At 40.3% G+C, this 26,459-nt stretch overlaps 1 protein-coding gene across 1 annotated transcript in view; it reads right to left on the bottom strand.

Moving 5' to 3' along the window:
* xylt1 (xylosyltransferase I) overlaps window positions 1-26,459 on the bottom strand; it is a 351,330-nt gene that overhangs the window by 15,386 nt on the left and 309,485 nt on the right. The window contains exon 10 of the mRNA XM_061988256.1: window positions 11,542-11,875. Coding sequence (XP_061844240.1) covers window positions 11,542-11,875 — 334 coding nt within the window. The remainder of the gene's footprint in view (window positions 1-11,541; window positions 11,876-26,459) is intronic.

Here is a 26,459-nt window from a genome sequence, read left to right as displayed (position 1 = left end):
TGTACAACCGTAACATTGGCTTCATTTTTTAATGTTTGACGTACCAAATCAACATGTTGCCTTATTTAAGAAAGACATCCAGACGGGCGCTCATTTTTTCCTCTCATGACAGTCGGGTCCTTCAGACGTCAGAGATACAATTTCCCCTTAACTCACCTTCCCCACCCCGAGCTCCAGTCAAGCTGTAAATTCCTCACTGGTCCTCTAACTGGGGCGCTAGCCATCCCTTTTATGCCCGTCAGTGGAACACAAACTCTCTCACAGCCGCGTGTGAGGAGACATCAGCGCTTTTCATGTGCTTGCGACAAAAAAAAAAAAAAAAAAAAAAAATGCAGTCAGACATGGATGTCCAGGGCTCGGTCGGGGCGGGGTTGTGTGTGTGTGTGTGTGTGTGTGTGTGTGTGTGTGTGTTCCCAAGAAACACATGAAGGACTTTATGAAGTTGTGTGTGTGCACGATGCTGCCAGTGCAGGTAGAGACTCATGTTGTTAACTTTTACTGGCACTGCATGTAAGGATGCCAGACATGGCAGTAAATTACCAGCGTGCGGATGTAAGAGCTTTTTAATACGGACCGTAAAGCTTCTTTAAAACACACAGTGGCAGCAACAGAAAAAAAACAAAACAAAACAAAAAAACAGCCTGATCCCACACTAAAAAAACAATCATTCGGACTCAGGCCGATAAACCTTTCCACTCTTGTTATGTAAAGAGCAAGATAATGGAGGATTAGCCCGCATTCAGTGACAACAAACTTATTATTACAATTGTTTGTTTTAGCAGATGTGAAATATTTGAACATTATCTACATCAGTGTTTTTCAACCACTGTGCCGCGGCACACTAGTGTACCGTGAGATATTGTCTGGTGTGCCGTGGCAGATTATGTCATTTCACCTACCGTATTTCCTTGAATTGCCGCCGGGTATATATTATGCGCATGCCTTGTTTTACCGCCGGGTCAAAGTCGTCACGTCACGAGTGACACTTCACCTTTCAAGGCATCATTTTCCAAAATGGAGGATGCTAATTTCAATAATTTAAAATCCCATAAAGGGAAGAAGATAAAGAGCTATTCAGTAGGATTTAAGGTCCAAGCTATTGAACATGCTAAAAAGAACAGTAAGGAGGGAACTGCTCGAAAGAAAAAAAGAAGTAAAATACGCTTTAAATAAATAATATCAATATTGTGTTATTATATAATTGCAATTCTTATTATTAATATTGTGTTAGTTTGTAGTGGTGGAGAGCTGACTTTTTGCTGTTGGAGTTGCGTCTTTCAAAGCACTTTATTTTGAAAAAATGTTTTACTAATATAGCTGCGTGTGTCAAATATGAGTTATTAAAGGGGAACATTATCACAATTTCAGAATGGTTAAAACCATTAAAAAATCAGTTCCCTGTGGCTTATTATATTTTTCAAAGTTTTTTTCAAAATTTTACCCATCACGCATTATCCCTAAAAAAAGCTTCAAAGTGCCTGATTTTAACCATCGTTATATACACCCGTCCATTTTCCTGTGACGTCACATAGTGAAGCCAACACAAACAAACATGGCAGAAAGAACAGCAAGCTATAGCGACATTAGCTCGGATTCAGACTCGGATTTCAGCGGCTTAAGCGATTCAACAGATTACACATGTATTGAAACGGATGGTTGTAGTGTGGAGGCAGGTAGCGAAAACGAAATTGAAGAAGAAACTGAAGCTATTGAACCATATCGGTTTGAACCGTATGCAAGCGAAACCAACGAAAACGACACGACAGCTAGCGACACGGGAGAAAGCGAGGACGAATTCGGCGATCGCCTTCTAACCAATGATTGGTATGTGTTTGTTTGGCATTAAAGGTAACTAACAACTATGAACTAGGTTTACAGCATATGAAATACATTTGGCAACAACATGCACTTTGAGAGTGCAGACAGCCCAAATTTTCATCAATTAATATATTCTGTAGACATACCCTCATCCGCGCTCTTTTCCTGAAAGCTGATCTGTCCAGTTTTGGAGTTGATGTCAGCAGGCCAGGGAAGCTAGGGTCGATAGGGGGTTTAGCTCGCTCGTCTGCGGGAACAAACTTCCGCCATTGTTTGCCGTGCTACCGAGGTCCTTTGTCCCTGAATTGCTCACATACTCCGGCAGATTCAATGGGGGTCTGGCGGCAGATTTCTTTGACTTTATCGTTGGAAATGCATCTGCTTTGAGTGTCGCAGGATATCCACACATTCTTGCCATCTCTGTCGTAGCATAGCTTTCGTCGGTAAAGTGTGCGGAACAAACGTCCAATTTCTTGCCACTTTCGCATCTTTGGGCCACTGGTGCAACTTGAATCCGTCCCTGTTCGTGTTGTTACACCCTCCGACAACACACCGACGAGGCATGATGTCTCCAAGGTACGGAAAACAGTCGAAAAAACGGAAAATAACAGAGCTGATTTGACTCGGTGTTTGAGAAAATGGCGGATTGCTTCCCGATGTGACGCCACGTTGTGACGTCATCGATCCGACAGCGAATATTAGAAAGGCGTTTAATTCGCCAAAATTCACCCATTTAGAGTTCGGAAATCGGTTAAAAAAATATATGGTCTTTTTTCTGCAACATCAAGGTATATATTGACGCTTACATAGGTCTGGTGATAATGTTCCCCTTTAAATGACTCCCGCCTCATGGTGGTAGAGGGCGCTAGTGATCCCAGGGATCATTCTTGCAACTACTCGGCTGCAGAAGAAGTGACGACAACAGTTTTCTAAACTTGACTTTCAATCGAAGCAGGAGGTAATAATTAAAGGAAGATCTCCATCGAGACAAAGAGACTTTTAAAACTGAAGAAAGATAAGGAAGACTTCTATAAACAAGTTATCGATGCTTTTGTTCAGAAGGAGCGGCGCATGGACTTCATTTACCGGTATAAGTAAAGGTAAGACCATAATAACGTTTTTTTTTAAATTAAATGTGCTTTTCATGATGGTATCCTTACATCACACATTTACGGCATGCCTTTGGTAAGCGCCGGACTGAGAAGAAGTTTTAAATTAATTACCGCCCCGGCGCTAATTCAAGGAAATACGGTAATTGGGTTAAAAATATTTTTTGCAAACCAGTAATTATAATCCACAAATGTGCCGTTGTTGAGTGTCTGTGCTGTCTAGAGCTCGGCAGAGTAGCCGTGTAATACTCTTCCGTATCAGTAGGTGGCAGCAGGTAGCTAATTGCTTTGTAGATGTCGGGAAGCTAAAACTGAACTGGCTGCAAAGTAAACAAAAACAGAATGCTGGATGACAGCAAAGACTTACAGCGTGTGGAGCAGACGGCGTCCACAAAGTACATCCGTACATGACATGTTAATCAACACCGAAATAGGAGCGCAAGACAAGAACTAAAACACTACACACAGAAAAACAGCAAAAAACTCAAAATAAGTCACAGCGTGATGTGACAGGTGGTGACAGTACACCTACTTTGAGACAAGAGCTATAGTGATGCATGGTTGGTTACGGTTTGAATTTATATCCAACAATTGCGAGAATGACTTTTTACTGTCAATATCGACTGCTGAGTTTCATTTTTTTATGTTTTCTGCTGGTGGTGTGCCTCGGGATTTTTTTCAATTAAAAAAATGGGCCTTGGCTCAGAAAAGGTTGACAAACACTGATCTACATCACAGGTGTCAAAATCAAAGTCTTGAAGACCCAGTGGACTAATTTTAGGTTTGTGTTCAAATCAGTTGATTTTTACTGAAGTAAATGGTAAAAAAACAATCGTAATCATGCAGGAAATACATTTATAACACAGTTTAATGCAGGGGTGTAAAGTTTGAGATGGGGGGCCACATGGAGAAAAATCTACTCCCAAGTGGGCTGGACTGGTAAAATCACGGCATGATAACGTAAAAATAAAGAAAACTTCAGATTGCTTTCTTTGTTTAAAATTAGAACAAGCACATTAGGAAAATGTACAAATCATAATGTTGTTGTTTTTTTTTACACTTACATGTTGCGGTTAATAGTATTCTATCTTTATTTGTCGTTATTTATACTTTCTGAATAAATGATGTGATAATGTTCATCAGTCAACTCATTGGTGTTAATTTTCAATCTATCAAGATAAAAAAATAATATCAAAATCAAATGACAGAATGTTATTTATGTAGTTTGCTCAATTTCCTCGACTGGTGCACCAACATCATGTGGTTTATTTTTTATTTTTTACATATGTAGCATCATCTACAAAGATATAAATAATTGCTATTGCGACATATAGTGGACACATTTAGAACAGCAGTTTCTTTCATTCAAAAAATTCGGCACATTTTTTTTACTTAGCGAACTCATCCCGCGGGCAGGATAAAATCTGTAAAGCCGTTCGTTTGACACACCTGGTTTAATGGACACACATTAATAATGTATTTTAATTTTTGTATTTATTACTCTTTTTTTTTTTTTTTTTTTCCTCATGACAAGTGAAGCTCTGCCTCACCTGCATGCTCTGACCGCACGTCCCTTGGGTTTCTAAAGTGTGACCCAGATGCCATTTGCAGACCACAGCTTTGAAATACAGTAAAATAAACAGACAACCAAAAAATAACCCAGCAAAAATTGGAAGAATATTTTTAAAAATGCATAATAAAAAAAAAAACAGCTGTAATGTTGATACTTATAAATATTTACAAACTACTTTACAACTACTTGGCAATAATAAAACAAACATTTTTCTTTAAATACAATCCCTGTTTCCATATGCGTTGGGAAATTGTGTTAGACGTAAATATAAACGAAATACAATGATTTGCAAATCATTTTCAACCCATATTCAGTTGAATATGCTACAAAGACAACATATTTGATGTTCAAACTGATAAACTTTTTTTTTTGCAAATAATCATTAACTTTAGAATTTGATGCCAGCAACACGTGACAAAGAAGTTGGGAAAGGTGGCAATAAATACTAATAAAGTTGAGGAATGCTCATCAAACACTTATTTGGAACATCGAACAGGTGAGCAGGCAAATTGGGAACAGGTGGGTGCCATGATTGGGTATAAAAGTAGATTCCATGAAATGCTCAGTCATTCACAAACAAGGATGGGGCAAGGGTCACCACTTTGTCAACAAATGCGTGAGAAAATTGTTGAACAGTTTAAGAAAAACCTTTCTCAACCAGCTATTGCAAGGAATTTAGAGATTTCACCATCTACGGTCCGTAATATCATCAAAGGGTTCAGAGAATCTGGAGAAATCACTGCACGTAAGCAGCTAAGCCCGTGACATTCGATCCCTCAGGCTGTACTGCTTCAACAAGCGACATCAGTTTGTAAAGGATATCCCCACATGGGCTCAGGAACACTTCCAAAACCCACTGTCAGTAACTACAGTTGGTCGCTACATCTGTAAGTGCAAGTTAAAACTCTCCTATGCAAGGCGAAAACTGTTTATCAACAACACTCAGAAACGCCGTCGGCTTTGCTGGGCCTGAACACATCTAAGATGGACTGATACAAAGTGGAAAAGTGTTCTGTGGTCTGACGAGTCCACATTTCAAATTGTTTTTGGAAACTGTGGACGTCGTGTCTTCCGGACCAAAGAGAAAAAGAACCATCCGGATTGTTATAGGCGCAAAGTTGAAAAGCCAGCATCTGTGATGGTATGGGGGTGTATTACTGCCCAAGACATGGGTAATTTACACATCTGTGAAGGCACCATTAATGCTGAAAGGTACATACAGGTTTTGGAGCAACATATGTTGCCATCCAAGCAACGTTACCATGGACGCCCCTGCTTATTTCAGCAAGACAATGCCAAGCCACGTGTTACATCAACGTGGCTTCATAGTAAAAGAGTGCGGGTACTAGACTGGCCTGCCTGTATTCCAGACCTGTCTCCCATTGAAAATGTGTGGTGCATTATGAAGCCTAAAATACCACAACTGAGACCCCCGGACTGTTGAACAACTTAAGCTGTACATCAAGCAAGAATGGGAAAGAATTCCACCTGGGAAGCTTAATAAATGTGTCTCCTCAGTTCCCAAACGTTTACTGATTGTTGTTAAAAGGAAAGGCCATGTAACACAGTGGTGAACATGCCTTTTCCCAACTACTTTGGCACGTGTTGCAGCCATGAAATTCTAAGTTAATTATTATTTGCAAAAAAAAAATAAAGTTTATGAGTTTGAACATCAAATATCTTGTCTTTGTAGTGCATTCAATTGAATATGGGTTGAAAATGATTTGCAAATCATTGTATTCCGTTTATACTTACATCTAACACAATTTCCCAACTCATATGGAAACGGGGTTTGTACATTTTGTCGCCTTTTTAAAAAAAAAATGACATGCAATCCGAAAATGCAAATTACATGACAGCATCATGTAGACATATTAATTGATTTGTGATAGACTTCTATCTAAGTTACAAAGTAACAAAGAAGTTAAAAAGCCATGACAACTATTTTAGAATGCAGTAAAAAAGTTAATCAAACCCTTCACACAACTTTTACCTGTAAAAGTGTGCAGGATTAACGCAACATGAAGTGCATCTATATGTGGTGACATAAGTGCCGTTCTATTTATAACGAGCCGCTGTAACATGCATATTTTGGAATGTGTTGTTTTACACCGCTTAAACAGAAGCTCTATTTGCTGTGCCTCATGAGCCTTAGCCTTAGTGTGATAATTTCATGCAGAAAGACTTGACGCCTCCATCTCAACTCTCTTGTGAATCCCAAGAGTAAAGTATCTTTCTAAAGACCACAACAGCACGGATTTGTCTTTTCTGCATACTTTATAGTTTACTTAATTGAAGGCCCAAACACTGCTAGACGGTCATATTCACCTGCGGCCTATAAAATTGTGCGCGTAATTCAAAGATTTTTCTTTGCTAACGGCCATAATCTTTTGAATTCGACAAATACTTTTCAACCAACACTGAAAAGGTGTGTTATTTGTTGTGCTATTGCGCCATCTTTTGGACGAGTTCCCTCACTGCAGGTGCTGCGGGATGAACGTCTACGATATTTCCGTCTATTTAGTGATTTGAACCGGAAGTACAAGTGACAGTCCGCCTTCTAATCGTCCATAACGTTTCTACTCGTATGGGTTATTCAATCATCACTCCAAGCCCCGTTTGTAACTTTAACAATATAACTAACACCATTCATACTTACGAAACCGTCCCATGTGTGAAGTCTGTAGCAGTGTTTTATTGCATATTTGTACATGCTATTGTAATGTAATAAAGCTAGCGTTGTTAGCATTTGCTAATATGCTAACAGGTTAACAAGTGTCTGTGTTAGTATTATTAACTTACAATGGCATTATTTTGTATTGTTTCAGTTTCACAAATTCTTTACTAAATTCACCAAAATGTCATCATGGCATTATTGAGTCTGCTTAGCTGATTGGAGAGCTAGCTTCTTCAGCTAGTGGGTCCATAACAATGTCTTCTGTTTTGTTTGATCAGTCGTTTTACTGCCGTGCTACAGGCATTGTTTGAAAACAATTAAGGTATGTAAATAAACATTTACAAAATATTTCTGTTTGAAAACTCATTTCACAAAATATATATCTGCGGCTTATTGGCCGGTGTGATTAATATATGGACAAATAAGTTTTGTTTACACAAAAACACGGAACATCTTAGCATCAAGCTGTGTGTGTGAATCTAAATAACACTATACTGTCTTTTGGATGTTGAAATACACAACCGATTAAAGAATAAAAATTTTATTTTTTTACTCAACGCTAGCAAAAAAGGATTTGGTTTAAATAAAGAATCACAAGCCTCATAACTTGTGTATATTTAAGTAGTACACATCCTTTAAAATAACTGCAGATATATAATTAATACAGAGAAACAGTTGGTGGGAATGTATAACAAGCTGGAGCTCCAGTGTAGAGTAATCACCTGCAAAATCTACAAAACCCAAAACCAGAAGTTGGCACGTTGTGTAATTCCTAAATAAAAACAGAATACATCCATCCATCCATCCATCCATCCACCCATCCATTTTCTACCGCTTGTCCCTCTCGGGGTACAATGATTTACAAATCCTTTTCAACTTATATTCAATTGAATAGACTGCAAGACAAGATATTTAATGTTTGAACTGAGAAACATTAACATTAACTTAGAATTTAATGGCAGCAACACACTGCAAAAAAGTTGGCACAGGGGCATTTTTACCACTGTGTTACATGGCCTTTCCTTTTAACAACACTCAGTAAACGTTTGGGAACTGAAGAGACCAATTTTTGAAGCTTTTCAGGGGGAATTCTTTCCCGTTCTTGCATGAAGTTGTTCAACAGTCCGAGGTCTCCGTTGAGGTATTTTAGGCTTCATATTGCGCCACACATTTTCAATGGGAGACAGGTCTGGACTACAGGCAGGCCAGTCTAGTACTCGCACTCTTTTACTATGAAGCTATGCTGTTGTAACACGTGGCTTTGCATTGTCTTGCTGAAATAAGCAGGGGCGTCCATGATAACGTTGTTTGGATGGCAACATTTGTTGCTCCAAAACCTGTATGTACCTTTCAGCATTAATGGTGCCTTCACAGATGTGTAAGTTACCCATGTCTTGGCCACTAATACACCCCCATACCATCACAGATGCTGGCTTTTGAACTTTGCGCCTATAACAGTCCTGGTGGTTCTTTTCCTCTTTGTTCCGGAGGACACAACGTCCACAGTTTCCAAAAACAATTGGAAATGTGGACTCGTCAGACCACAGAACACTTTTCCACTTTGTATCAGTCCATCTTTGATGAGCTCGGACCCAGCGAAGCCGAGGGCCTTTCTGGGTGTTGTTGATGAATGGCTTTCACTTTGCATAGTAGAGTTTTAACTTGCACTTACAGATGTAGCGACAAACTATAGTTAATGACAGTGGTTTTCTGAAGTGTTCCTCAGCCAATGTGGTGATATCCTTTACACACTGATGTTGTTTTATCGATGCAGTACCGCCTAAGGGATCGAAGGTCCGTAATATCATTGCTTACATGCAGTGATTTCTCCAGATTCGCTGAACTTTTTGATATTACGTACCGCAGATGGTGAAATCCCTAAATTCCTTGCAATAGCTCATTGATAAATGGTCACCCTCACCCCATCCTTGTTTGTGAATGACTGAGCATTTCATGGAAGCTGCTTTTATACCCAATCATGGCACCCACCTGTTCACCTGTGGGATGTTCCAAATAAGTGTTTAATGAGCATTCCTCAACTTTCTCAGTCTTTTTTGACACTTGTGCCAGCTTTTTTGAAACATGTTGCAGGCATCAAATTCCAAATGAGCTAATATTTTTTTTAAATAACAGTTTTCCATTTCGAACGTCAAGTATCTTGTCTTTGCAGTCTATTCAATTGAATATAGGTTGAAAAGGATGTGCAAATCAATGCATTCTGATTTTATTTACAATTTACACAACGTGCCAACTTCACTGGTTTCGGTTTTGTAGTAATAATCTGTATTTCCAAAAGTATGCTCAGTTGGGAAAAGTATTACGTGATCAGTCATTTTTCATTTGCATGTAGTCTGCAGTGGTGTAGAAGCGCACTGTCACCTTTTAGATCGGACGTCGTTAGATCATGTGACCAGTTGTAATCATCATCACGTGTGGATGTTTGCATGCTTTTTATAAAGGGAACATATTCAACAAGCTTTACAGGGCTACGTACAAAAATAGCTTATGCTGCATTTAAAATAAACTTTTTTGAGACTGGAAACAATTATTATATTAGGGTTAGGCTAGGGTTGTACGGTATACCGGTATTAGTATAGTACAGCGATACTAATGAATCATTTTCGGTACGATACCATCTCTGAAAGTACCGGTCCCGCACCCCCCCGCGCCCGCGTCAAAGTCCCGTCGTGTCATTGCTGGTTTACGAGCAGAGGAGCATGTTCGGCAGCGCACAATCACAGAGTACTTACAAGCAGACACAGTGTGTAGACAGAAAAGGGAGAAAGGACGCATTTTGGCTTAAAAACTAACGATAAAGGTGAAGTTATAACACTGAAACACCCTCAGGAAGAGGTGCTTTAAGACATGTGCTTTAAGGCTCGCTAGCTAGCGGATAACGTCCATCCGCCGTCGGCAGTCTTTTAGCTACTTCTAAATCACTAATCCTGGTCTCCATGGCGACAAATAAAGTAAGTTTCTTACAAGTATCATCCCTGCAGGACGAGGAATAGCTAAACATGCTTCACTACACATCGTAGCTCACCGGCGTCAAAATGTAAACAAACGCCATGGGTGGATCTACACCTGACATCCACTGTAATGATACCAAGTACAGGAGCGTATTTAGTCGATACTACTATGATTACATCTTCTTTTGTTTAAAAAAAATGTATATTATGTTTATAAACTCAGGAAATATGTCCCTGGACACATGGGGACTTTGAATATGACCAATGTATGATACTGTAACGACTTGGTATCGGATTGATACCCAAATTTGTGATATCATCCAAAACCAATGTAAAGAAGAATAAATGATTATTACATTTTAACAGAAGTGTAGATAGAACATGTTAAAAGAGAAAGTAAGCAGATATTAACAGTAAATGAACAAGTAGATTAATAATACATTTCCTACCACTTGTCCTTAGTAATGTTGACAAAATAATAGAATGAAAAATATGTTACTGCATATGTCAGCAGACTAATTAGGAGCCTTTGTTTGTTTACTTACTACTAAAAGACAAGTTGTCTAGTATGATCACTATTTTATTTAAGGACTTAACTGCAATAAGTGTCATGTCTGTGTTGATCATGTTTTTGTTTTAGTCATGTTTTGTTTTGTTTAGTTATTGGACTTTTTAGTTTCTGGTTGTTCACTCCCTTGTTTTGTTTCCATAGCAACCCATTAGTTTTCACCTGTCACGTCACGCACCTGTTTCACGTTTTGAGTCACGCACCTGTTTTCGTTAATCATGTCTGTGTTATTTAAGCTTTTCTTTTTCTGTTGGTCAGCCTGGCGACATCCGATTTCATACCCCTGACACACTCTTTATCATCACTCTGCATAAAGCCATGTTCACAGTCCCATGTCAGGTAAGTTTTTGTTTCATTGTTCACAGTTTCTGCCTTTGTGCAAGTTTTGTTTTCATTAGCGAAGTTTTTTATTTCCGCCATTGTGCGCGCCTTTTGTTTGCTTCTTTTTTTGTAGTTATAGTGTTAAAATAAATCATGTACTCCCCTTCACGCCACGTATGGTCCAAATCATTTGCACCACGGGAGAACAAATCACGCCATAGTTCAAGTCATGACAATAAGAAACATATGTTTAATGTACCCTAAGATTTTTTGTTAAAATAAAGCCAATAATGCAATTTTTTTGTGGTCCCCTTTATTTAGAAAAAGTACCGAAAAGTACCGAAATAATTTTAGTACCGGAACCGGCACCAAAATATTGGTATTGTTACAACACTATATTAGGCTTAAAGCTTTCGAGCCAATCAATATAGTTTGGGTTCTTGGTCCGAATCGTAGGATTTACGAGCTGAACCGGACAATACCACTTGGCGGAACTGTACACTCACCTTGTCGTATAGGCTGGTGCTTATTATAAGCCAAAGGAGCGATAAGGAAGCGCATCTCAGCCACAGGGCTCCAGTGGTGCAGGATGCGGACACTCCAAACTCCAGGGCGCAGAGGCTGGTTGAGTGGCGGCCTGTAGTGGGTGAACTCCGCGCTGGCGTCGATGAGAATGTCATAGGTGGCCGCAATGACGTTGGTCGGGTCGATCCACACAACCGTGACGGTAACGTTGGGCCCTTTTGTCCACTTCTGCATGCCCACCGTCTCATCCATGGGGCCCATCAGACCGCCGAAGTTTCTGAACAGCCGCTCTTTGGCATCCCAGTCTGTGCCGACCTAAAATAGAAAATAATTGAAAAGAGGAGAAACGACTGTAAGAGGAAGCATGAATTCCCACAAGTGAACAGAAGGCTGCAACAGACTGCATCACCATTTCACCATACTATTAAGATAAGCAATACACACGCCGAATTATCACGGGAAATAATCTTCAGCAGGCATTTTTCATCAAACAGCCCAAGCCTGCACACAGCACTTATACAGAATGTTGTATGCAGACGCTGACAAGTCCAATTTTGTATGCCTTGTATTGGACTTTGTTTGTCCACACTTAATGGTAGAGATGCACATGAATTAACTACAATAATAATAAAACAAATACATAATGGCAATATTGGAGTGATGGTTTTCCAGTTTATTTATTTGGTAACACTTTAGTATGGGGAACATATTCACCATTAATTAGTTGCTTATCAACATGCAAATTAGTAACATATTGGCTCTTAATTAGTCATTTTTAAGTACTTATTAATGCTTTATTCTGCATGGCCTTATTATACAACCTAACTCTAACTCTAACCCTAACCAAATAACTCTAAATTAAGTCTTTTTTTATACTTAAAATATGTTCCCCTAGTGCAGGGGTCGGCAACCCAAAATGTTGAAAGAGCCATATTGGACCAAAAATACAAAAACAAATTTGTCTGGAAATTTAAAAGCCATATTACATACAGATAGTGTGTCTTGAGATATACATTGAATTAAGAGGACTTAAAGGAAACTAAATGACCTCAAATATAGCTACAAATGAGGCATAATGATGCAATATGTACATATAGCTAGCCTGACTAGCATGTTAGCATCGATTAGCTTGCAGTCATGCAGTGACCAAATATGTCTGATTAGCACTCCACACAAGTCAATAACATCAACAAAACTCACCTTTCATGCACAATGTTAAAAGTTTGGTGGACAAAATGAGACAGAAAAAGAAGTGGCATAAAACACGTCCTAAAAAGTCGGAGAAAGTTATACATGTAAACAAACTACGGTGAGTTCAAGGACCGCCAAAATTAGTAGGACAAAACGGCGCTCGCCAAATACTCGAATCAGTGAAGCATGTTTAATATAAACAGTGCGCTTTGTAACAATTAGGGAGGCTTGTGTCATGCTTGTCCTCCTACATAAACCATATTAAAACAAAACATTTTTTTTTCCCCCTCATCTTTTTCCATTTTTCATACATTTTTTAAAAAGCTCCAGAGAGCCACTAGGGCGGCGCTAAAGAGCAGCATGCGGCTCTAGAGCCGCGGGTTGCCGACCCCTGCCCTAGTGTCTAAATAACTCTAAATTAAGTCTTTGTTACTTACAATATGTTCTCCTAGTGTCCAAATAACTCTAAATTAAGTCTTTGTTACTTAGAATATGTTCCCCATACTAAAGTGTTACCATTTATTTATATAGCACATTTGAAAACAACCCCAGTTGGCCAAAGTGCTGTACAGACATAAGAAAAAGGGCACAAAGTGTCACATTTACATCGTAACACAGAAGGATGAATAAAATACAGTAGTAAAATACTACAATGTAATAAATAAATAAATAGGATAAAACAAGAAATATAAACAACCAAGAGATACAAACAACCAAGATATCCTGTCTAACTGGATTTGAATGCCAGCCTAGGAGTTAAAAAAATATGTTTTTTAGCCGAGATTTAAATTGGCTCAGAGACTGGAAGGACCTAATAGATAATGGAAGGTTGTTCCATAGTCTGGGCTCTGCCACTGAAAAGGCTCTATCTCCTCTTGTTTTTAGCCTGGGACAGCAAGGAGGAGCTGGTCTGAAGACCCCAGAGTCCTGTTGGGACAACAAGGCTTAATAAGATAGGGTGGGGCTTCTTTGTGTAGGCATTTAAAAACCATAAGTACACTTTTAAAATGAACTCTCACAGTAACTGGGAGCCAATGAAGGAAAGCTAGTACACGGGTAATGACAGCCTTTGGTTAGAAAATGCAAAACATTATTTTTATTTGCAATGACTGACATTGACTACTTTAATTGGGTTCAATAAATGTCACAGAGTAGTAAAATATTCCACTTGTGGCTTCGGGGAATAACCAATGGCCTTATTTATAAAACTGTGTGTGGATTCCAATGTAAAACATTAAGTAGTCACTAACCTCAGAATGTATTTATGCTCAAAAAAATACAAATAAAATCAGATTTATAAAACCACACTTTTTTGTCAATATAAATCACACCTGCTTTTTTGTGCTCAAAATAGTTCCACCCTGGTGTCCTCTCACACTCGTCCATAAATGGTCATACGAATTAGTAGCGATGTCCGATAAATGCGTTAAAATGTAATATCGGAAATTATCGGTATCGGGTTTTTTATTATCGGTATCGATTTTTTTTGTGGTTTTTTTATTAAATCAACATAAAAAACACAAGATACACTTACAATTAGTGCACCAACCCAAAAAACCTCCCTCCCCCATTCACACTCATTCACACAAAAGGGTTGTTTCTTTCTGTTATTAATATTCTGGTTCCTACATTATATATCAACATATATCAATACAGTCTGCAAGGGATACAGTCCGTAAGCACACATGATTGTGCGTGCTGCTGGTCCACTAATAGTACTAACCTTTAACAGTTAATTTGACTAATTTTCATTAATTACTAGTTTCTATGTAACTGTTTTTATATTTTTTTACTTTCTTTTTTATTCAAGAAAATGTTGTTAGTTTATTTATCTTATTTCATTATTTTTTTTAAAAAGTACCTTACCTTCACCATACCTGGTTGTCAAAATTAGGCATAATAATGTGTTAATTCCACGACTGTATATATCGGTATCGGTTGATATCGGTATCGGTAATTAAAGAGTTGGACAATATCGGAATATTGGATATCGGCAAAAAGCCATTATCGGACATACCTACCAATTAGCTCATGAAAATAGTGATGAGTTAAAGGATTACGCGTTAGACTGTCGATGACGAAAGCGACTTCAAAGAAGAACGACACATTTTCAGATTACGTTTACGTTGTGAACAACAGGAACGTCCAGTAAAACGATACATTTTGGAGGACTATAAGTTAAAGTTTAAGTTAAAGTAAAAGTTCAAGTACCACTGATAGTCACACACACACTAGGTGTGGTGAAGTTACCCTCTGCATTTGACCCATCTCCTTGTTCCACCGCCTGAGGGGTGAGGGGAGCAGTTAGCAGCAGCGTTAGCCGCGCCCGGGAATCATTTTGGTGATTTAACCCCCAATTCCAACTTTGATGCTAAGTGCCAAGCAGGGCACTTAGCCTTTGTAGTCTTTGGTATGACTCGGCCGGGGTTTGAACTCACGACCTACCGATCTCAAGGCGGACAGTCTAACCACAAGGCCACTGAGAAGGTAACCTCACATCTAATATAAAAAAAATTGGAATGTCAATATTTGACTAATCATATTGTCAGCTCCACCATGACCGAGAACTGTTTCCAAGATGAAGAAAAACATAATTCAAAGCGGTTCATTAGGTCTTCAAAAAATGATGCGATTTTGTTATTCTTATGGCTAGACCTGTGTTTATTTCTGTACTTGACTGTTCGGCCACAACTGTGGCCTTCCTCAGCTGATTTAAAAAGGTTTTGGCGCTGTCTCCCTGCTTGTAGTAGCAGGCTGAAAAAATTCCTTACGAGGATTTAATTTTAGCTACAGAATTAGCGTATAAGGCAATAGAAGATCAGAGCTACGAAATGAAGTCACAGTTATCTTAAAAACCGCGAGACTACCATCCGGTAATATGACAAAGCAGGAAGCTAAAGCAGTACACACATTAGCCAAAGATAATAGCATAACAATCCTACCAGCAGATAAAGGGAAAACCACTGTAATAATGGACACATAACAATATGAGCTATAGATGAACACCATGTTAAATGACAACAACACATACAAAGTTTTGAAAAAAAGATCCAACAGAGGACAAAAAGAAGGCTCTGAAGTCACTACTCAACCCACTTCTCAAAGTAGAGAAAATAAATAAGGAGACATATAATCATCTCATCCCCACAGCTAGTATCACCCCAAGGATATACGGAACCCCCAAGATACATAAACCAGGCACACCGTTGAGACCCATTGTGGACAGCATTGGATCTGTGACATACAACTTGTCCGAAGCACTGGTTGAGCTTATAAAACCTCTCCTTGGACTCACAGACCAACATTATAAAAATGCCAAACAATTGGCCGAGGAACTCAAATACATAACAATGCAAAAAGATGAAATATTTGTTTCATATCCATCCATCTTCTTCTGCTTATCCGAGGTCGGGTCGCGAGGGCAGAAACCTAAACAGAGAAGCACAGACTTTCCTCTCCTCAGCCACTTCGTCCAGCTCCTCTCTGGGAATCCCAAAACGTTCCCAGGCCAGCCGGGAGACATAATCTTCCAATCGTGTCCTGGGTCTTCCCCGTGGCCTCCTACCGGTTGGACGTGTCCTAAACACCTCCCTAGGGAGGCGTTTGGGTGGCATCCTGACCAGATGCCCGAACCACCTCATCTGGCTCCTCTCGATGTGAAGGAGCAGCGACTTTAGTTTGAGCCCCTCCCGAATGACAGAGCTTCTCACCCTATCTCTAAGGGAGAGCCCCGCCACCCGGCGGAGGAAACTAATTTCGGCCGCATGTACCCGTGATCATGTGCTTTCGGTCATGACCCAATGCTCATGACATAGTCATAGGGGACTCCATCACCCGAAACATAAAGCTTAGCAAACCAGCCACAGTTAAGTGCATCCCGGGGGCCTGAGCACCTGACATTGAGGCTAATCTTAGGGAGCTAACTCGCAACAGGCCTAGTAAACACGTACGACAGGCTAATCGCACCACTAGTTATGCGAATATAGTTGTACACGTTGGCTCCAATGACACTAGAATGAGACAGTCAGAGATTACAAAGAGAAACATAGCCAGGACTTGTGATCTCGCTAGAAAGATGTCCAGGCATCGAGTAATTGTCTCTGGCCCCCTGCCTGCGAGAGGCAATGATGAGAGATATAGCAGATTAGTCTTGCTTAACAAGTGGCTGGCTAGCTTCTGTAGACAACAGGGACTAACGTTTATTGATAATTGGCCCTCTTTCTGGGGCAAACCAGGCTTGCTGATGAGGGACGGCCTTCACCCTAACCAGGAAGGCGCCATCATCCTGTCTAAGAATATAGACTACTGTTTAAGTCACATTTGACTAACTACACTAGAGCAAGCCCGGTCACAGGCAATTACAGAGCCTGCTAGTCCGGGTGAGGAGTCAGTTAAGCTAGAACTAGCCAGCACCAGGCTGGATAATTCCTGTACGCATAGCAATTTTCTTAGAATAACACACAACTCACATAATGTGTTTTCTGTTGTGAATGTGTCCGGGGTAGATATGCATTCTACTGAGGTGGCAAATCATGATGCGTTCAGTCGATCGCAGCATCAAGCAAACAATCTGAAAATTCCCGTCGTATCAATTCCTAGATATGGTCGAAACTATTTAAAGTGCACTACGTATAATAAACGCAACATTATTAATATTTCTACTACGGATAATTTAAACAAAAACTCGTCAAAACAGCCCAATACTTATAATATGGGCTTTTTAAACATAAGATCATTGTCTCCCAAAACGTTATTAGTTAATGAGGTCATTAGAGACAACAATCTTAACGTCATTGGTCTTAGCGAAACCTGGCTCAAACCAGATGAATTTTTTGCGCTAAATGAGGCATCTCCTCCTAACTATACGAATGCGCATATTGCCCGTCCCCTTAAAAGGGGTGGGGGGGTCGCACTAATATACAATGAAAACTTTAACCTTACCCCTAACCTAAATAATAAATACAAATCGTTTGAGGTGCTTACTATGAGGTCTGTCGCACCGCTGCCTCTCAATATGGCTGTTATCTACCGCCCCCCAGGGCCCTACTCGGACTTTATTAATGAATTCTCAGAGTTCGTTGCTGATCTAGTGACGCACGCAGACAATATAATCATAATGGGGGACTTTAATATCCATATGAATACCCCATCGGACCCTCAGTGCGTGGCGCTCCAGACTATAATTGATAGCTGTGGTCTTACACAAATGATAAATGAACCTACGCATCGCAACGGCAATACGATAGATCTAGTGCTGGTCAGGGGTGTCACCACCTCCAAAGTTATGGTACTCCCGTATACTAAAGTAATGTCCGATCATTACCTTATAAAATTCGAAGTTCTGACTCATTGTCAACAAACTAATAATAATAATAACTGCTATGGCAGCCGCAACATTAATGCCGTCACAACGATGACTCTTGCTGACCTACTGCCTTCGGTAATGGCACCATTCCCAAATTATGTCGGCTCTATTGATAACCTCACTAACAACTTTGACAATGCCCTGCGCAAAACCATTGATAGTATAGCACCGCTAAAACAAAAAAGGGCCCCTAAAAGGCGCACCCCATGGTTTACAGAGGAAACCAGAGCTAATAAATTATCATGTAGAAAGTTGGAACGCAAATGGCGCGCGACCAAGCTTGAGGTTTTCCATCAAGCATGGAGTGATAGTTTAATATCGTATAAACGCATGCTTACCTTAGCTAAAGCTAAATATTACTCAAATCTCATCCGCCTCAACAAAAACGACCCTAAATTTTTGTTTAGTACAGTAGCATCGCTAACCCAACAAGGGACTCCTCCCAATAGCTCCACCCACTCGGCAGATGACTTTATGAATTTCTTTAATAAGAAAATTGAACTCATTAGAAAGGAGATTAAAGACAACGCATCCCAGCTACAACTGGGTTCTATGAACACAGATACAACTGTATCTACGACGGATACTGCAATACAAAATAGTCTCTCTCTTTTTGATGAAATAACATTAGAGGAACTATTACAGCGTGTAAGTGGGATAAAACAAACAACATGTTTACTTGACCCACTTCCTGGGAAACTTATCAAGGAGCTTTTTGTATTATTAGGTTCATCAGTGCTAAATATTATAAACTTATCACTTTCCTCTGGCACTGTTCCCCTAGCATTCAAGAAAGCGGTTATTCATCCTCTGCTCAAAAGACCTAACCTCAATCCTGACCTCATGGTAAACTACCGACCGGTGTCCCACCTTCCCTTTATTTCGAAAATCCTCGAAAAAATTGTCGCACAGCAGCTAAATGAACACTTAGTGTCTAACAATCTCTGTGAACCTTTTCAATCCGGTTTCAGGGCAAATCACTCTACGGAGACAGCCCTCGCAAAAATGACTAATGATCTACTGCTAACGACGGATTCTGATGCGTCATCTATGTTGCTGTTTCTTGATCTAAGCGCTGCTTTCGATACCGTCGATCATAATATTTTATTAGAGCGTATCAAAACACGTATTGGTATGTCAGACTTAGCTTTGTCGTGGTTTAACTCTTATCTTACTGACAGGATGCAATGCGTCTCCCATAATAATGTGACCTCGGACTATGTTAAGGTAACGTGCGGAGTTCCTCAGGGTTCGGTTCTTGGCCCTGCACTCTTTAGTATTTACATGCTGCCGCTAGGCGACATCATACGCAAATACGGTGTTAGCTTTCATTGTTATGCTGATGACACCCAACTCCACATGCCCCTAAAGCTGACCAACACGCCGGATTGTAGTCAGCTGGAGGCGTGTCTTAATGAAATTAAACAATGGATGTCCGCTAACTTCTTGCAACTCAACGCCAAGAAAACGGAAATGCTGATTATCGGTCCTGCTAAACACCGACATTTATTTAATAATACCACCTTAACATTTGACAACCAAACAATTACACAAGGCGAATCAGTAAAGAATCTGGGTCTTATCTTCGACCCAACTCTCTCGTTTGAATCACACATTAAGAGTGTTACTAAAACGGCCTTCTTCCATCTCCGTAATATCGCTAAAATTCGTTCTATTTTATCCACTAGCGACGCTGAGATCATTATTCATGCGTTCGTTACGTCTCGTCTCGACTACTGTAATGTATTATTTTCGGGTCTCCCTATGTCTAGCATTAAAAAATTACAGTTGGTACAAAATGCGGCTGCTAGACTTTTGACAAGAACAAGAAAGTTTGATCATATTACGCCTATACTGGCTCACCTGCACTGGCTTCCTGTGCACTTAAGATGTGACTTTAAGGTTTTACTACTTACGTATAAAATACTACACGGTCTAGCTCCGTCCTATCTTGTCGATTGCATTGTACCATATGTCCCGGCAAGAAATCTGCGTTCAAAGAACTCCGGCTTATTAGTGATTCCCAGAGCCCAAAATAAGTCTGCGGGCTATAGAGCGTTTTCTATTCGGGCTCCAGTACTATGGAATGCCCTCCCAGTAACAATTAGAGATGCTACCTCAGTAGAAGCATTTAAGTCCCATCTTAAAACTCATTTGTATACTCTAGCCTTTAAATAGCCCCCCTGTTAGACCAGTTGATCTGCCGTTTCTTTTCTTTTCTCCTCTGCTCCCCTTTTCCTTGAGGGGGGGGGGGGGGGGGCACAGGTCCGGTGGCCATGGATGAAGTGCTGGCTGTCCAGAGTCGGGACCCGGGGTGGACCGCTCGCCTGTGCATCGGCTGGGAACATCTCTACGCTGCTGACCCGTCTCCGCTCGGGATGGTGTCCTGCTGGCCCCACTATGGACTGGACTCTTACTATTATGTTGGATCCACTATGGACTGGACTCTCACAATATTATGTCAGACCCACTCGACATCCATTGCTTTCGGTCTCCCCTAGAGGGGTGGGGGGGTTACCCACATATGCGGTCCTCTCCAAGGTTTCTCATAGTCATTCACATCGACGTCCCACTGGGGTGAGTTTTTCCTTGCCCGTATGTGGGCTTTGTACCGAGGATGTCGTTGTGGCTTGTGCAGCCCTTTGAGACACTTGTGATTTAGGGCTATATAAATAAAGATTGATTGATTGATTGACATTGGTGAGGATGGGAATGTAGATCGACCGGTAAATTGAGAGCTTTGCCTTCCGGCTCAGCTTCTTCTTCACCACAACGGATCGACAGAGCGTCCGCATTACTGAAGACGCCGCACCGATCCGCCTGTCGATCTCACATGATATGATTTTTTTTATTTACAAAAACACCCATAACTGTCACCATCCACATTGTCCATAACCGTCTAAAACGCTCACCACTGAAGACCATGCATGGCTGTTGGAATTTGTCTCCACTTCAACCTACTTCCAGTACCAGGGTACCATCTACAGGCAGAAGGAGGGGTTTGCCGTGGGGGACCCGTTGTCAGTCATGAGTGGCTTCTTCATGGAAGATCTTGAAGACCAGGCCCTCCAAACAGCACCAGCACATTGCGCCTCTCCTTATGGAAAAGGTATGTGGATGACGTCTTGGAAATAATACAAATAGGACGTACACAGGAACTCACAGACCACCTCAACACACTGCATGAAACAAACAATATAGAATTCACCCACAAAGAAGAAAAGGACAGCACAATACATTTTCTGGACCTGGACATATTTAGAGGATGGCCGTCTAAAAATTCAACTATATCGGAAACCAACACACACAGATCGATACCTCCTTTGGACATCGGAACACCCCATAAATCACAAACTCTCAGTCGTAAGAACACTTTTTGAACGCACCAATCTCATCACCCAGGAACAAGATAGAAAAGAGGAGGAACTGCACAAAGCACTAAGAACTTGCAACTACCCACAGTGGGCCATACACAAAGGGCGGAATCAAGCTAAACAAAACATCATTAAGAGGAAACAAATGACAAACAAAAGAAATGAGAAGCAAAACAGGGCCATGGTCATACTTCCATACGTTCGGGGGTCACAGAGAGAGCCATGAACAAACACAACATCAATACTCCGGTCAAACCTCACACTAAACTCAGACAGTTGTTAGTACACACTAAGGACAAAATAGACCAAGAACACAAATGCAATGTAATACATGAGATACCTTGCTTGTCGTTCAACAAATCATATGTTGGAGAAACTGGCAGAGCCTTTAACATCAGGAAGAAAGAGCATAGAAGCACGACAGGCAGAACAAGAACAACTGAAGTCTGTCATATCAGACCACTGCAAGAGGGAGAACCACCTCATGGATTGGGACAACACACGTCATCGGCACTGAGAGCAATAAATACCATTGTTGGATCAGAGAAGCCATTGAGTTACGAAAGTGCGCCGCCAAGACTACGAACCGGGACAAGGGTGCATACTGACTTTTCCACACCTGGGACACAGTCCTGAAGAGGTCATACTGCAGATGGCGATGTCAGTCTGCTACTACAAGAAGGAAGACAGCGCTAAAAACTGTTTAAATCAGCTGACCAGACACGTCACAGCAACATCACCTGACAACTTCTGAGGAATGCAACAGTTGTCGCCGAAACTGTCAGGTACGGAAATGAACACAGGTCTGGCTATAAGGCCAGACCTCAGTGGCGTTGTGGTTAGAGTGTCCGCCCTGAGACTGGAAGGTTGGGAGTTCAAACCCCGGCTGAGCCATACTAAAGACTATAAAAACGGGACCCATTGCCTCCTTGCTTGGGACTCAGCATCAAGGGTTGGAATTGGGGGTTAAATCACCAAAAACTATTCCGGAGCGCGGCCACCGCTGCTGCTCACTTCTCCCCTCACCTCCCAGGGGGGTGAACATGGGGATGGGTCATGCAGAGGATAATTCCACCACACCTAGTGTGTGTGTGACTATCGTTGGGACTTTAAGAATAACAAAATCGCATGACGAAAAACATGTTCCTTTGTTTGCCAAGTCTTTTTCCAAATATTATTAGAATTTTTTTAAATAAATGTTTACTTTGTCAAGTAATGCAAAGTAGAGATTCTGTTGCACGACACAAGTAGTCATCCTGAGTTATATCTAAAGCTCTTGTAGGTAATTGGTCGCATTGGCAGGGAATTTTAATACATTATTGGCACAAAAAAATTTGTTCTTTGTGCGGTTGTTTACCCTATAAAAGTATTTGAGTGATAATAATAACACTATAGATTGCATAGTCACTGTTTATGTGTAGCATGGCTGTGTGAGATCCAAACCTTTGCACTTCAACCATGTTATAAACTCCCAAAGTGTTACGTTTAGGTCGCATGGTGACGCGCGGGTCGTTCTTCCAAGATGCAGCAGGAACTCCGGAGGCAAAGTGCAGGTAAGACAGTGATTTATTGTCCATAAATCAGTCAATGTACCAACAAACAAAACAAAGCAAGCGTACCTAGGCGAAACTTAGCACAGGAATCAAAAGCATGAGTGACACACGTAATGTTGCCCGAAGCAAACAACTTCGCAATTCTTGCGAAATGCAGGAATATATAGCTCTCTGATTAGTGCCCAGGAGCAGATGAGAGTCCCGAACACTAATCAGAGGCAGGTGAGAATAATCAGCCACCATGACAACCAAGAAGCACAAACCCAGGGGTGCTGAAACAGAACTAAGGGAGTCTTAAACTAAAACAAAACATGAGCTGGGCAACGGATCATCACACAAAGTCTAAAGGCCTGATCTACTAAGAACCAAATATCACGCGCTAAACATTGTGTGCAAACTATAACATTGCGTGTACTATTAATGGGCATGTTGGGTGTGATCCACTAAGACTACGTGTACAATCGAAAAGTGGTACAGACCCCCCTCATAAAAATAAGGTTTTTGCGTGTACTACGTGGCTTTTACCATGGAGACACTCGCTTATTTAGTGTACATCCATGTTATCATGCTCCTACCTGTGGTGTTTTGCTATGTTTTCAAACAATGAGCAGACACGTACCCCTTTTTTTCAGCATTTTCGAAGCAGTCCTGCAGAGCATCTACAAACCCCGTTTCCATATGAGTTGGAAAATTGTGTTAGATGTAAATATAAACGGAAAACAATGATTTGCAAATCCTTTTCAACCCATATTCAATTGAATGCACTACAAAGACAAGATATTTGATGTTCAAACTCATAAACTTTATTTTTTTTTGCAACTAATAATCAACTTAGAATTTCATGGCTGCAACACGTGCCAAAGTAGTTGGGAAAGGGCATGTTCACCACTGTGTTACATGGCCTTTCCTTTTAACAACACTCTGTAAACGTTGGGGAACTGAGGAGACACATTTTTTAAGCTTCTCAGGTGGAATTCTTTCCCATTCTTGCTTGATGTACAACTTAAGTTGTTCAACAGTCCGGGGGTCTCCGTTGTGGTATTTTAGGCTTCATAATGCGCCACACATTTTCAATGGGAGACAGGGCTGGAAAACAGGCAGGCCAGTCTAGTACCCGCACTCTTTTACTATGAAGCCACGTTGATGTAACACGTGGCTTGGCATTGTCTTGCTGAAATAAGCAGGGGTGTCCATGGTAACATTACTTGGATGGCAACATATGTTGCTCCAAAACCTGTATGTACCTTTCAGCATTAATGGCGCCTTCACAGATTTGTAAGTTTTCCATGTCTTGGGCACTAATACACCGCCATGCTATCACAGATGCTGGCTTTTCAACTTTGCGCCTATAACAATCCGGATGGTCCTTTTCCTCTTTGGTCCTGAGGATACGACGTCCACAGTTTCCAAAAACAATTTAAAATGTGGACTCGTCAGACCACAGAACACTTTTCCACTTTGTATCAGTCCATCTTAGATGAACTCAGGCCCAGCAAAGCCAACAGCGTTTCTGGGTGTTGTTGATAAACGGTTTTCGCCTTGCATAGGAGAGTTTTAACTTGCACTTACAGATGTAGCGACCAACTGTAGTTACTGACAGTGGGTTTCTGAAGTGTTCCTGAGCCCATGTGGTAATATCCTTTACACACTGATGTCGCTTGTTGATGCAGTACAGCCTGAGGGATCGAAGGTCACGGGCTTAGCTGATTACGTGCAGTGATTTCTCCAGATTCTCTGAACCCTTTGATGATATTACGGACCGTAGATGGTGAAATCCCTAAATTCCTTGCAATAGCTGGTTGAGAAAGGTTTTTCTTAAACTGTTCAACAATTTGCTCATGCATTTGTTGACAAAGTGGTGACCCTCGCCCCATCCTTGTTTGTGAATGACTGAGCATTTCATGGAAGCTGCTTTTATACCCAATCATAGCACCCACCTGTTCCCAATGTGCCTGTTCACCTGTGGGATGTTCCAAATAAGTGTTTGATGACCATTCCTCAACTTTATCAGTATTTATTGCCACCTTTCCCAACTTCTTTGTCACGTGTTGCTGGCATCAAATTCTAAAGTTAATGATTATTTGCAAAAAAAAAAATGTTTATCAGTTTGAACATCAAATATGTTGTCTTTGTAGCATATTCAACTGAAGATGGGTTGAAAATGATTTGCAAATCATTGTATTCCGTTTATATTTACATCTAACACAATTTCCCAACTCATATGGAAACGGGGTTTGTACAATGTAAACCACATTTTTTTAAGCGCTGAAGGTGCGCTCAAAATAGAGGCTGGGATTAACTGCAGGTGTGCGCTGCAGATGAAAACAATGCATATTACAATTATTTTATCATTAAAATAATTATTATATCAGAGATATGTTATTAATGTATTGTCTATATGAAAAAACAAATGCTATTAAAAAAAACACCAGCAGACAGAAAACACATACTTTTTTTTTTTTTAATCAGCCCCTTAAGTCTTTCAGCAGTTTTAAAATTATAAAATGTTATTGCTGAATAGACAATATGTCTGATATTTTTTATTTTTGACAGTCCATATACATTGACAAGCATAGGATGGCAGCAGAATCGCCTCCTCTCTCATAGCCGTGTTTGTAACTGTGCCAGTTTGCTCATACTTTTCAGATCTGCTAAATAAAGACGCAACATAGCGCCTGTAGTCTTGATAGATCAATCACCACTGCGCATGCTGAATAATCAAATTTGAGAGCGTTATGATGATCGGAATATATTCCGCATATTCATGAAGACAGACATGATGAATGGATGATGCTCCATATTCTGCTCACTTTAGAGCAGTCTTCTGAGCACACATTTAGTAAATCAGCTTTGCCTGTGCTATCGAGTTTGCACGTGTTTTGGTACATGCAAACCTTTAGTAGATCAGCCCCTATGTGTATTTTAAAAAGTTACCTCAATAAAAAGACATCTGAAAGAAGAAAATAGTTAAATATATATACTTTTGCAAATCAATAAGAAGACATCTAAAAGAAAAAAGTTAAATGTACGGTAAATACTTCATGATATGATTTTATTTAACAACATATTTGTTGTCCTAATACCAATATTTTGGTACCGGTACCAGTACTAAAATTCTTTCGATACGTTTCGGTACTTTGATACTTTTCTAAATAAAGGGGACCACAAAAATTGCATTATTGGCTTTATTTTAACAAAAAAATCTCACGGTACATTAAACATATGTTTCTTATTGCAAGTTTGTCCTTAAATAAAATAGTGAACATACTAGACAACTTGTCTTTTAGTAGTAAGTAAGCGAACAAAAGTTCCTAATTTAGCTGCTTACGTATGCAGTAACAAATTGTGTCATTTTCAACTCTATTATTTTGTCAAAATGATTAAGGACAAGTGGTAGAAAATGAATTATTAATCTA

The sequence above is a fragment of the Nerophis lumbriciformis genome, linkage group LG27 (genome assembly GCF_033978685.3).
Source record: "Nerophis lumbriciformis linkage group LG27, RoL_Nlum_v2.1, whole genome shotgun sequence".
Taxonomy (NCBI): domain Eukaryota; kingdom Metazoa; phylum Chordata; class Actinopteri; order Syngnathiformes; family Syngnathidae; genus Nerophis; species Nerophis lumbriciformis.
Note: the sequence above shows the minus strand (reverse complement) of the source record. Positions and strands in the feature narration are given on the sequence as shown.